Genomic DNA, 14,047 nt, shown 5'->3' with positions numbered 1-14,047 from the left:
AAAGCAGCCAACTGGCCATCGCGGATGGAATAGAGATGTTGTTATTGGTTCTAAATTACAGTGTGAAAGTAGAAGCAGGGTGAACAGACCTTGATCTTGTTTTCCAAGCTAGGTTGAATAATACTTTGTTTATAGAACATTTTGAATGATTTTGACAAACTTGAATACAAATTTATTTCATTTTCTTTGCGTCTCTTTTGTCTTTGTCTTGATTTTGTATCACTTAATATGTTCATTACACTCATTATGATACTAATTATTGTATAGTATATTTGTACTTATAAAGCAATACTGGTAAACTTTCAACATACCTCTGTACGCCCTTCTGTCGTAACTCTGGTAGCTACCAGCCATGTTCCTCCATGTAGTTGTTTTTTAATGTATCCCTGACAGATCTAGGGAAATATGCAAGTCTCCTATATCTCCTATATATAAATGCCACTTCTAAGTGGGTAAGTCTTGTATTGTGTATAAAGAGATATTTTTTACTAGAAACGATACATATGCACTTGGTATCATGCTGTATATATTGCATTTTAATATGTTGTGATTACTGTATGTATGGTTGCTACGTTGGCCATGTCTCTCGTGTCGCTTTGACTTCCTGGTTAAATACATTAAAGAAAAGAACTGGTAGAAAGGCCATGCTTCTTTACTAGCATAGTAAGTCACACATTTTCACTTTTAGTTTTCACCGTGAGTCATTCATTTTGAATTTCAAAATTGCTTTTAATCTTTTTTTGTGTCTCTTTTTAAATTTAAAATGTTCAACTTTTTCATATTCAATTTAGTATGGTCATTTTAGTGGGATTCATTTAAAAGGGCTGCCCTAGGATTAAAGCATTTATTATTCAACTAATGGAAAATGTGCTTGTTGGATGGATGGATGTTACAGCAAGCTTACCCAAAATTAATACAATCAATTTTTAACCTTGATAATGACATTTAAAATTACAGCTAAAATTAAAATGTACTATAAGTCACATTCAGTTTGAGTCATTTCAATTATTTAAATTTCAGTCTTTGTCCCACAATGAAAACAGAAAATCAATTTCTGAACCATATGGGTCAGTATTGACATGACAACATCAAATTTATGCATCACATATTCTATTGAGACTTTTTTAATATCTCCAACAGTGATTCCTCGTATTCACCTGAAAACCTCTTAACGCTGAGCTTCTTATTTCTCCTCCAAGGTGTCCAATTCACTTTCCATTCCTTCCACCTGGAGGATCACCATGACTACCTTCTGATAACAGAAAATGGCAGCTTTGCCCAGCCACTGGCCCGACTCACAGGCTCAGAGAGGCCTGCACCCGTTAATGCTGGCCTGTATGGGAACTTCAAGGCCCAGCTACGCTTCATTTCTGACTTCTCCATATCGCTGCAGGGATTCAACATCTCCTTCTCGGGTATGAAGGCATTTGAAGGTTCTGTCTGTAGGAGGCGGGGGGATTGTACATTTGTGGACAGGACGGGTAGGGAAGGTTTTAACAGTGGACGCGGGATGAGTAGTGTGGAGGAGGCAGAAGGGAGAAGAGTAAGGATGCTCAAAATGTGGTAGGTGGAGTTTTTAAGTAGGAGGGGTAGAGAGTCAAAGTGAAAGACACTGACAGACAGAAAGAAAAAGACAGCTCATTCAGCGATGAGATCAAAAGTGGTAAGCCTCTCTAAAGCATGCATTAAGTAACATGTGAGGAATGATTTGTCGGTCAGAACGGGAGTAGGCTTAAGGTAGACCATGCCTCAGGCAGCGCCGATCAGAGGAGGATAATTAAGAGACAACGAGGTCACGCAGGTAGAGGGTGTCTGACCGTGATGGGAATGATCATCAAAGCATGCCATGTGGGTCAGTATCCTCAGGACTGAGGAGACGGTGGGGAAAGGGAGGTAGTAAAGAAATAATGGAGAGAGAGAGGTGGAGATGGGAAGCTTAGGGAGGGAGAGAGAGAGAGAGAGAGAGAGAGAGAGAGAGAGAGAGAAAGGAGATGAGACAGATGGTGATGCTGAGTGAGCGGGGTTGATGGAGAGGGCGGAGAGAGAGAGTGATAGAGAGGGAAAGAGAGCGAAATATAGTAATGCAGAAGAAGGGAGAGAGAGAGGGTCTGCTTCATGAGCATTCTGGCTAAATGTTTGCCTGCTGTTCGCTGAAGTGAAGCATAACTTATGCAGCCATGAATATTCATGAAATTTAGTTTCCGTGTGCGTGTGTACGTGCCTGTGTGTCCTGGCAAGCTCTGTAATTAGCATCCATAGATTTCCAGGTTAGAAATCTTTTTTTTTGTAACCTTTTATGACCTTTGCCAATGCTGTCAGGCCACATCCCCTACAGTAGGGTGCTGCTGTGTTGAGATCAACAGGCCTACATATTTCTGCTGCAAACTGCTTAATACAGGCTGTCAGAGGAATACTGGAGGGAGCGAGACCTTTTTCTTCTGATGCTGCCTGAGTTGCATCTACATCTCAAATGCTAAGGCCACCAACAGCCCAAGTTTAATAATCTTGCGTGCAGGGCGGCCTAGTTTTTAGAGAGCCCATTCTTCATCCAGACATGCAGGGTTCAAACTTTTGGCATGTATCCCAACGTGATGAAGTATCCTTGACTAAGACAGTCAATTCCCACAAACTAAGATATTGCTTTGGCTGAAGGTGCATTGAGAGTTTCTTTGAAGAGAATGATGTTTCCCAGGGGGATTATTATCAATATTAAGTATAAGTTGCAAATCATTATAATGGAGTATTGGTAATATATTTTTAATGGTAAAACATAATTTACTTTACTAAAAAAATGTGTCTATTCGGTTTCCAGAGTATGATCTGGAACCCTGTCAGGACCCCGGAACCCCTCGGTTCGGCTGGCACACAGGCTCCAGATTTGGGATTGGTGACTCACTGGCGTTTTACTGCAACACGGGCTATCGTCTACAGGGGGCTAAGGAGATCGTGTGCTTGGGAGGTGGCCGCCGCATGTGGAGTGCCCCTCTGCCAAGGTGTGTGGGTACGTGGTCAGCTGCTTTTATTCCGTTTTCTTTCCTGTTTGTGTATTGCAGAATTTACACTGTTAGTCAGGTTAAATGTTTTTGGCAAAGATATCTCCTTTTTATTAGACATTCAAGGCCTCAATGGAATTGGATTTACTTAAGTGGATTACAACTGAAAGCCCTGACATGTGATTAATACTGATCTGAGCTGCCAGGTTTAAACTATCCTGGAAGATCCCATTTCCACTGAAGGGTGCTCAAAGGGTAGGTCAAGGGACAGGAGATCAGGGACAATACCACTGAACATATATTTTCCCAAGAGAAGCTCAATTACATTACTTGCACATTTTAACAACTGACTCAGAGATCATTTTAGAGCAGAGGCACTATGTCATTTTAAACAGGTCCCTTCACACCCTGTGCTTAACCCTGCCTCTGGCACAGGGTGCCAAGGGACTGCAAAGATTACATGAATTTCACATGATAATAGTGCTTGGAAACAAATAGCACAAATATTTAGGTCTTGCAGTGACCTTTTGAATTGGTCATGAGTTTTAAACCAAGCATTCTCTTGTTTTAAAGGAAAACAATAAATAAAAAGCTCTGTAATGTGTCTAATTTGCTCATGTCAATTCAGAACAGTTCATTTTGGAAAGCAATCCTTTACTAGTTTGTCTTGGCATGGTGCAAGAAAGCAAGCAGGGTGAATCTTACAAATAAAGTCTGTAATGTTTTTACAGGATTTAATAGTCTGCTCAATGTGTCAGTGCCAGTTCATAATGATTATTATGATTCTAAAGTAATGAAAGGGATGGACGCATGGATGAATAAATAAGTAAGATCATCCCAGTTAGACATTTGAATTATACCTTAATTTCTTCAGTAACATGCCAGTGAACTATGCCTATTCATTTTGGTGTATTTATTCCAAAGTTGGTCTGCTTTTGCAGTGCCTATTATTATGGAAGTAATCATGTCTTTTGTCTGTGTGTGCAGCGGAGTGTGGATCTACGGTCTCCAACAACGAAGGAGTTCTTTTGTCACCAAACTACCCAATGAACTATGACAACAGCCATGAATGTGTGTACAGCATTCAGGTCCAAACAGGAAAAGGCATCAACATGACAGCCAGCACCTTTCAACTTGCACAAGGTGACATCCTCAAGGTAAAGACACAATGCAGTTGCTCCTCTTTGTTGACAAGAAAAATAGATTTTTACAACAAATAGAAGAAGGGCTTTGGTTAAGAACAAAGTCAAATCAATTTGTGTTATTGTTTTAATTAATGCTTAAGTATATGAGAGAGGTCCTGGTGCTTTTTATTATGTGCAACATGGGAAACTAGAAAGGTGATTATGTGGACAGCACCAAGCAGAATGCACAATTGTTTTGCCTCAGAAGCCAGAGCAAAGGTCAAACAGTAGCAGCATCCCTTTGGGAAGGAAGGGATTCAATTCTTTGCTCAAGGGCATTGTAACAGTTTTGGTAAGCACCACAGATGTGATGCAAATGACTATGTAGTCCCCACTTCACAGCTGGAATGCACTCTTTTTGGCATGCAGATGTCTTGTGTAATGCTCCAATTAACAGAGCATTGTAGCCTACTATCTATGCTTCTAGTAATGGAGTTGTGTAGACTGTAATCTCTTGCACTTAGTCATTTTGTGAACATCTAAAATGGGGAAAGACATGCTGAGAGAGCTTAATTGACTTGAAGAAAGGGGGAAACAAAACAGAGAGGGCCTTAGTACTATTTCAAAGGGAGAGCTCAGAACCTTGTATTTCATTTCTTGTTATTGTACAGATGTCAATCATGAAAGATTAGGTATACTGCTGAACATTTGTATGTTTTGAATATTAAAAAGATGCTGCTTCAATAAATAATTTCCATAAAGTGTATGAATGAAAAAAGTATATCTGCAATTAAAAAGAATAACAAATGAAGATTAAAAACATAATCGTGTTTAGCAAGAATCCACAAAACATGAAAAAACAATGTACCTTACTCTTACTCTACTTGAGGAATGCACCACTTTTAAATTCTCATTCAATATTAAAGAGCATTTCATTTTGGTTGATAATAGCTGTTAAAGAGTCTTTTTCTTTGTTTGACATAATGAACCCCACCACCTTGTTAATTTCACTCCATTAGATGCACAGTAGAAAATCAAAGGGTAGAAAAGTGGTCACTCCAGTCCAATTTGTACATCCCATTAAGGACACTGCTTTTGTAAAAGAAGTGCCAAATAAAAAGGAGGATATGCTGTATTTATAGTTTCCTTTTTAATAGCGGCTCTCTTTCTTCTGTATAAATATTTAACTTTTAATATTATATTTCTACTTCATTGTTGATATCCGATTCTCAATCATGCTTTTTCTCTGTCTTTAATGAGGTGTATGATGGTAAAGATGGTGCAGCCCCACTCCTTGGCACGTACACAGGCACGTTGATGCAAGGTCTGTCCCTCACCAGCACCTCCAACTATCTGTGGCTTGAGTTTTACTCTGACCAGGAGGCGACGGCAGCGGGGTTCCGGCTCATATACCACAGTAAGTCACATTTCATTTCCCCCGGGGGTGGAGGGGCCCTAAAGCTTTTCCAAATGAGTGAATTTAGCCTCACTTCAGGAGCCAGGCATTTAAAGTAGCAGAATTTAAAAGAAAATTTTAATTGACCCTCACCCTGCCTTGCTGTGTCTTTCACTGTCAGGGTATCCATTAAACACAGCATGGTGTTTCTGTGCCATTCCTGCTGGAAAATTAGCTTCTTTCTGTCCTCCCTTTCTCTTGCACTGTCCCTCTTTATGTGAATCTCTTTTTCCACTTTTTTCTTACTCTCCAATCCTGCAATTAGTGCCCATGCCTGCCTAACTGTACCTTGTTAAAACAGGTGAATTATTGTTGGGATTGTTTGAAATCAGTGTGTTTGTGCAACTATGCATGAGTGTGTGTGTATTGAAAGTTTGGGTCACTGCAGTAAGTGGGTCAGTAATAGATGGGTTCTGTTTCTCCCCCTAATTGGCTTGCTGACTGTGTATTGTTGCTAACCGTTTCTAATTTATTACTGTGACGCGACAATGTTCTGGTGACACTGCATTTTGCAGTCCAATTTAAATTGTTTTTGTGTTTCACCTGCAGTTGAGCTCTCTGAATTCTTTTGGTCTACCAGTGGGTTTTCTAAAGTAGAATTCAATATAAATAGTGAGAATGGCGACAGGTCAAGAGCTGCTTAGACTAGAACTGTACAGAAGTAAAAAAAATGTTTTGAGCTAACTTGCAGTTACCAGGCCTACACTGGCAATTTTAAGCCTGTGATAATTGCACCAACTCTGTTAGGTACAAACAGTTTGACTTTAACTCACATACAGTAAAACAACTGCTGTGCAGAGTGCAGCTCAGCATTACTTGACAGACCTTTACAAATAACAATAAAATTAATCAGGGATGTGTAATCATTTACAACACCTAAATAAATTGCCATCAGCATCTAAATAGAACTGCAATTAGTCCTGAAGAAATTATGTTTTGATTATGAGCTGCCTTTTGAGTTACAGCATTACCCACAATTAAGTATCACATAATTTCATGTCATTCCTTATTTTTTCAAGGATGTGCTCACGGTAAATAGAAGAATGTAGGCTTGCACTCTTTATCCATCTCAGAATACAACCTTTATGTATGAACAGCACAAGGGCAAGGAGAGGGTGAGACATGGGCGCCCTACATCTTGTCTGAACATGAAATCTGATCATGTTTTCATGGTTTTTCTACCAAAAGTGCTGGGGTAATTTTCTAAATGTGAGCAGTAACTGTTCATGATTTATACTGGGTATGACACTTGTAATACTACCATAACATCTGGCATGGGCATGGACCTCGCTTTGAGAAGAGACAATAAATCAACACTGCTAGGTTTATGTGCGGCCCCTGTTGCTGCATAGCAGAACACTTACATTTAGTACCTGAAAGGGAGGAACACATGCACCAGCCATGGTCAAGTGCAAACGTGGCGAGCTAAAGAGTTATTACAACACTTTGTTTGTGGCTTGTTTATTTTATTTCTTTTATATTACCCCAAAGTGTTACGAGTGGAAGGGCTGTCTCACAGTCGCGGTAAATGTCCACACTCAATCGAACATTTAATTGTGAACATCTAATTGTTCTCTCTGTCCAAAAGGAATCTTTCAGTGCCAAGTAATATATTGAGACTGTAAGCCCCAGTTCTCATCTCTACTCAACTGGAAATTATTTCTCAAAGCTCAATCAATACCTCTTTACAATACAGATAAATGGGAATATGCTGCTGGTTTACTGAAAGGCTACTCTCCAGTGATCTTGGTTTGAAATGCTGACAAGCAGTTCTGTGTTTATATGTTTTCATGATACTCAGGTCATGTCATCCATTCAACTCAGATTCTTCTTCACCTTGCTCTTAATCTATCTTGTCTAGGCTTTGAACTCTCCCACTGTGATGATCCCGGTGTGCCGCAGTTTGGCTTTAAAGTCAGTGACCAGGGTCACTTTGCTGGAAGTGCCATCACGTTTGGCTGCGACCAAGGTTACACCCTGCACGGCAGTGGCATACTCAAGTGCATGACTGGGGAGAGAAGAGCATGGGACAACAACCTGCCATCATGTATAGGTAGTTCTCCCTTCCTATGTCTTCATGCTGTCTCAGTTTCTGTCTATTGGCATTTGTCCATCTCTCTTCTTCTGCAGTAGCTTTTATTATTATTCAGGCCAGGCTCACTGTCAACATTGCTCCGCTAGGTGTTAATCCTAAGGATTTATCCAGAGATGATTTCTATTTAATTGAACTGTGTTGAATGAAAATAGGCTGCTTGTAATTTTGTAAGAGAATATAAACACATCTGGTCTATTGTGAATCATTGATCTCACTGTGTGTCCTTGATGCAGAACTGGCTGTATAGAGTCATTAACAACACTAAAGTAGCAGTCTAAATTGCTATTGAGCTTTCACTGTGTTGCTGTGATTCTCTTTCATTCATAGGTTGTGTAATGTTTTAGTCCATGTGCAATTGTTCAGCATTTTTCTGGAAGTAAAGGCATAATTATTAATGTCAGATTTAGTCAATGAGATGATGTACAGTCCTGGCTGTACTTTCATATTCAGAACATGCTGAGACAGAACGACTTAGAAATGATAAAGCTATTACCTGCATGCTGCTAGAGTCTGGAAGGTGTTGTGAGGCAGTCTCTGTTTCCTGGTGTCTAGCAGTGATGGATTAGGGTAAAAAATGATTTACAAATTTCCGTACGTGTGCAGAATTGCACTTTAAATGCCAATGTGTCCTTTTTGACTCTAGTTTAGCATTTTGGCATGTTCAATACAATCACAAGAAAAGTGAAATCAGTCTATTGATTAACTGATTAACAGTGCTGGTTCACTGAACGGTCAATATTGATGGTGAGCTTTGTATTTGTGAGCTAAATGTGAAATAGGATTTCCAGCCCTTTCTCCAGGGCCACATCCTGGAGCCTGTCAAGGACTTTTACATTTGCCCAGTGTTATGATACTGATTAAAGACTACCACTGTGGTAATCTAATGCAATTTTCCTATTAATTAAGTGCCAGTTGTTCTGTGTAATATAGATAGCAAGACGATAACCAGGGGAGAGACAACATAGATTGGATGATAAGATATTCCTTCAGTTATTAACATTTGTAGCAGTGTCCTCCCTGAAGTGCAAGGCCCAGCCTGTATATTATCTGGACACAGTCTTTTTAAAGTTAATTAATGGCATCATTAGGAGGCATACTTAGAAACGAAACATGTTTTGTGTCTGTGAGTATCTGTGCTCATGCAAGAAGACCCAATCGCAATCCCATTACCTGTTCAAAAAAAAAATTGTTTATTTTCAGCCGAGCCTCAACTGTTGCTCATTAGTTCTCATTTTGGAGTCTGAGCTCCAGTGAGCTTGGACTCATATGTGTTTTCTGTATTCCATTTCAACACATTCTGTGAGTCTTTGCTTGTATGTTTCCATTTCCTCTTGTATGAGTTTGCATTTTCAGAGGTTTTTATGTGTCTTCTCGTGTTTAATTGTGTGTGTGTGTGTGTGTGTGTGTGTGTGTGTGTGTGTGTGTATGCAGCGGAGTGTGGTGGCAGTTTCAAGGGTGAGTCTACAGGGCGTATCCTCTCTCCTGGGTATCCCTTCCCCTATGACAACAACCTGAGGTGCACCTGGACAATTGAGGTCAGCTCAGGCAACATTGTCAGGTAACGTATGTTGCTAATAATATAGCCATATAATGCATGCATATTTATACATATACTGTATATCCAGCATGAATGAAAAATGTTGCTGTTGTCTTGGTGTAACTCCAAGCCATTTATAACGTTTAAGACAATGATTATAATTTAAAATATCTAAATAAAGATGTGCCATAATTGATCAAAATATGCAAATTGTATTGAGCATCATAGGTCATGAAATATGGTAGTGAGAAAAAAAGACTTGTATTTGGGCCTTCTAAAGTGTTTAAGTTTAAATAAACAAATGCAAAGTAGGACACTCACTGGATTTGTGTGATAAAACTGAAAGGAATTTGATTGATGTTATCATGAGACTGCAGTTTATGCACAATTGCCTGATGGGAGTTGAATACGTCCTAAATTAACTGAGGTCTTCCTAATTTGACCTGACTTTGAAAGACTTAAAGATGAAAACATCCTAAAAATGTTGTAAGATTTTAAGCATAAAATTAACTTTGCTCTAAATGAAGATTTCATCCAGACAGCCTGCAGCAGCTCCATTAACAATGACTGGGAGATAGATGCTTTGACAGCACCCGGGAGAATTTTCCCCAGGACATGGAAGCACTTTTTTTGGTTGAGAGCTCCTAGTATTACTGTGAAATAAAAACCATTTGGGCTTAGAGGTCGAAGTAAACATGGTATGATTTCATAAAGTCAGCCACACATTCTTTGTCAGAAGAGCTGCTTGAGGCCATCTCTTGATGAGATTGCAGATAAGTCTGTGCTCTCATATTTCTAACTTTGGCAGAAATTGATTGATGATACCAAATCTCAACTGAAATGCCCAAAGGCATGGGGACACTGTCTCTAGATACATCTCTGCTTTGAACTCAATTTAATCCTGCCAAGTTCAGCACCCATTTTGCTTGCCTTTTTGGCAACTATTGCTTTTGTTGTTTTTGACATGCAAAATTGTGCGCAAGTGAGCAAAACCATTGTGAATTCAACTAAATGAGTAAATTGACTTAATGCAATGCCTTGACCTAAACAGACTTTATTGGACTTAAGCCAATGTAAAAATCTATTGTGCTCATCTCTCCCAGTCTCCAGTTTCTTGCATTCGACACAGAGGCATCCCACGACATCCTGAAGGTGTGGGACGGGCCTCCTGAGAACGAGATGTCTCTGAAGGAGGTTAGCGGCTCACTGCTGCCTGAGGGGATCCACTCCACTCTCAATGTTGTCACCATTCAGTTTGAGACTGACTTTTATATCACCAAGTCTGGCTTTGCCATCGACTTCTCCAGTAAGTATTTCCCTCTGAGTAGTTGATGTACTGTAGATGTGTACAGGATCAGCGAGAGTTACTGTGAGGAATGGAAAAACCTTAGGTATCTCATTCAGCTTACATGGATGTAAGGACTATGTTTAATGTTAATAGCATCCTCATTTCTAATGAATATCTTCCCAAATCAAATTGAATTATAATGTAGATTTTTTTTAACACTTCCTCAAGCTGTTTGGATCCCTCAGTATGTTATTTAATCATTACCCATGTACTGACGGGGTATATACGCTCACCGCTGTAAGTCTCCTGTGACAAAGTTTCCTACTATAATACTGATTGCAGTCTGCATGTTATGCTGGTGAGTAGTTTATAAACCAAGCACATGTGTAAAGCAGTTTTATAACACCTCATGTATGGCATGTATGATGAGTTTGTTTTCATTTCCTTTAGTATACAGGCATGGAAGCCTAATGTAAAAATCAATTACATGTGAGTCAGTGTACATGTTTGAAGCTGGAATCGATTCTGGAGATGCATGTGGTACTTTAAATAGCCGGTTTGCCTAAGGCTGATGGTTTACAGTGTTTGTGTTAAGTGAACTTTTGCAGGCGCCTATCAGTGAGTGACAGATTCTTGTGGATGTTTTTGAGTATACTAGTGTGTTTTCAGGTTTGCAGCTATTTGCAGTACCATTAGAGAAAACATATTTCTGAGGGTAGCGTTATATTTTTTATAATTATTGTCTATGTAGTTGTGATGTTAAATGTCTGATCCCCTGTTTGATGGATTAAAATCTTATTGAGTGATTACTTTGCACCTACATCTTGAAAACACATAACCAAATGTATTGTGCTTTATAAGGTATTTAGCAATCACAACGTCACCATTTCCTTTTTAATGCCACACATTTATTTTTCTCTTAATTGTATTTACTGTGTTTACGTATTCGTAATTTTGACAAAAAAAAAAAAAAAAGAAACACAACACCAAACTGCAATATACTTAACTGTGTTAAGTCTCTCAATAAAATCTGTCAAGATGGGAACATATGAAGAATCCATCAGATTTTACCAAATCATTCTGTAGCTCTGGGCTGCTCCACAGCTGTGCTTTAGGAGAACAGATTAGGAAAACACGGCAGGATTTTGACTGATATCAGTCTGTAATCTGCTCTGTGCTCTAACTCTGTTTGAGCTACAGTTTCAATTTGACAGCTGTCTACTGTGTGATATGAAACTCCTTCTGTGTGTGTGTGTGTGTGTGTGTGTGTGTGTGTGTGCGCACGTGCGTGTGTGTGTGTGTTCTCTTGTTGTCATTGATTCCCTGTGCTTTGCATATAGTACATATGTGCATTTATACATGAATGTGTCAAGTGTATGTGTCTGTCCTTCAGGTTCGCTTGCAACAGCGTGCAGAGATCCAGGTATTCCCATGAATGGCAGTCGCAATGGGGAAGGGCGGGAGCCTGGCGACTCAGTGACCTTCTCTTGTGATCCGGGATATGAATTGCAGGGGGAGAGCAGAATCACCTGCATCCAAGTGGAAAATAGATACTACTGGCAACCCAGCCCTCCAAGCTGCATTGGTGAGAGGGAGGGAGAGAGAGAAAGAGAGAGAGAGGGAGAAGGGGAGAGGTGGAGAGGTGTGGAGGAGAAGGAGAGGGGTACTGTATATGGGTGGAAGGAGGGAAGTGTAGGGGATCAGTAAAAGAGAGATGGTGAGAGGAAGAGGGAGTGAGAGTTTTTCTTTTAACCTACTATAGCAGAGACTGTAATTCTCTGTTTCTGTCTTAAAAATATGTGTAAGACTCTTCGGACATATTTGCCAACTCTTATGTGGACAAATTCACTTCTGTAGCCAGTCAAAGACTGAGTACTCTAAGGTCTCCCAACACATTGTCTTATTAGAGCTTAACAGCTAATTACTTAACAATGCAATTAGAAATAATTACACTAAGTAGGTCCGAAGAAACCTAGATGTTCTTGAGTTGCTGCCAACGGGTGTAACTGAGGTTTTTGTTTTTCCTCTACCCAGGAAAGAGCTAAGCGTTTGTAGAGATCACAGGACTCAGCATAATGTAATTAGACCAGACGCAAGTCTGTATGAGTGAAAACTTGATGTAAATGTCAGCTGTCCTTACAAAAATTGTACAAATGAAATGTTACCACACTAAATAAGAGCAACATACTCATCACAATGTCAATAAAACTTCTTCATAGTGCAACAGGACATAACATGCAACATACAGAGGCTTAAAAAAAAAGTAAACAATCACATTAACATAATCCATGTGTTTAAATCCCTAGAGCAGAAATGCCTGTGTTTATTGATTGATAATCTCATAGTCTTAATATTTCGTTAGTTAAGTATCTGCTTCATCTTTGTAGTCCCAATGAGATCCAATAATCACACATCAAACAGTGAAAAACATGATCAAAATAAATACTTCAAAGGCAGGGAGCAAAAGGTAAATAGCACTTGGATTGATGAAAGATTTTTATTGAATGGAATAACTGAGATCTATTTGTTCATTAGATATTTTTTTCCCTCCCTTTGTATAATTATTACGCTATGTACAACTCCACGGGTACAAAAAAAACTAAAAGAAAACTTTTGTGCATCTGACCAATGGAACACTGAATAAAACACTGAATAAAACACAGGCTACACTAGAAATTAATTGGAAAATGTACCAGCAAGATCCAATATCTCGGAAAGACAAGTGTCAGAAAAATACCCCTTGATTATAATGTAGGGAAATAATGGCATGGTCCTTCTAATGCCCTGGTTTTTTGGCTTGATGTCATTGCAGTACCTGATGGTTGTAGCTGATAGAGGTTGACAAAGGTCATAGAATTTGCTTCAATTATATTTAATGACCTACAAGTGTTCATTTCTTACCTGTCTCAAACTGAATTCAGCTCAGCCAAAGGCGTTTGCAGCAGGTCAGGCACATTTAACGACTTTCTTTGTGATCACTGTATGCATCTTTCTCCTTCATCTCTTCTTCCTTTTTGTAATCTCTCAAGCTCCTTGTGGTGGGAATGTGACTGGATCTTCAGGATTCATCCTTTCTCCCAACTACCCACACCCCTATCCACACAGCAAAGACTGTGACTGGCTTATTACTGTCCACTCTGACTATGTCATTTCCTTGGCTTTCATCAGGTAATATGAGTTGCCACTCACTGCATCTAACTTTGTTTAGTTGTTTTTACTGTAAACATAAAATAAAACACTTGCATTATTTACATTTTAAAGCACAGGGGTTTGTACATTATTCACAGTTATTTGAAACAATTATTAGAAAGGCGATCCCGAAATTTCAGGTTTCTGCAGGATGTGAACAGTTGCTCCAATAGAAAATACTGGACACAGTGTTGTCCTTTTAAGTACGTGGTCCAGTAGCTTACAAGATGTATGTTTCCCTAAACCTGTGGCATGATTGTAACCTACCTGTAACAGAATGGAGTCAGTTCTGAGTGGATGCACCGTGGCTCAGGGTGTGCCATGGAATTGCTTGTGTTCCGCAGTGGAACAGGCTATAACGTCAT

At 39.4% G+C, this 14,047-nt stretch overlaps 1 protein-coding gene across 4 annotated transcripts in view; it reads left to right on the top strand.

The window, feature by feature from the left end:
* The window catches only part of LOC311259924 (CUB and sushi domain-containing protein 3-like), a 220,555-nt gene that overhangs the window by 91,094 nt on the left and 115,414 nt on the right, over positions 1 to 14,047 (top strand). For all 4 annotated transcript variants that reach the window (XM_084357339.1, XM_084357337.1, XM_084357338.1 and 1 more), the window contains 9 exons: positions 1,200 to 1,415; positions 2,813 to 3,001; positions 3,981 to 4,150; positions 5,378 to 5,534; positions 7,435 to 7,626; positions 9,100 to 9,226; positions 10,309 to 10,511; positions 11,887 to 12,078; positions 13,523 to 13,661. In XM_084357339.1, the coding sequence (XP_084213465.1) occupies positions 1,200 to 1,415; positions 2,813 to 3,001; positions 3,981 to 4,150; positions 5,378 to 5,534; positions 7,435 to 7,626; positions 9,100 to 9,226; positions 10,309 to 10,511; positions 11,887 to 12,078; positions 13,523 to 13,661 (1,585 nt within the window). The remainder of the gene's footprint in view (positions 1 to 1,199; positions 1,416 to 2,812; positions 3,002 to 3,980; positions 4,151 to 5,377; positions 5,535 to 7,434; positions 7,627 to 9,099; positions 9,227 to 10,308; positions 10,512 to 11,886; positions 12,079 to 13,522; positions 13,662 to 14,047) is intronic.

Source organism: Pagrus pagrus (assembly GCF_965226575.1).
Source record: "Pagrus pagrus genome assembly, chromosome: 7".
Classification (NCBI taxonomy): Eukaryota; Metazoa; Chordata; class Actinopteri; order Spariformes; family Sparidae; genus Pagrus; species Pagrus pagrus.
This window is presented reverse-complemented; position numbering and strand designations above follow the sequence as displayed.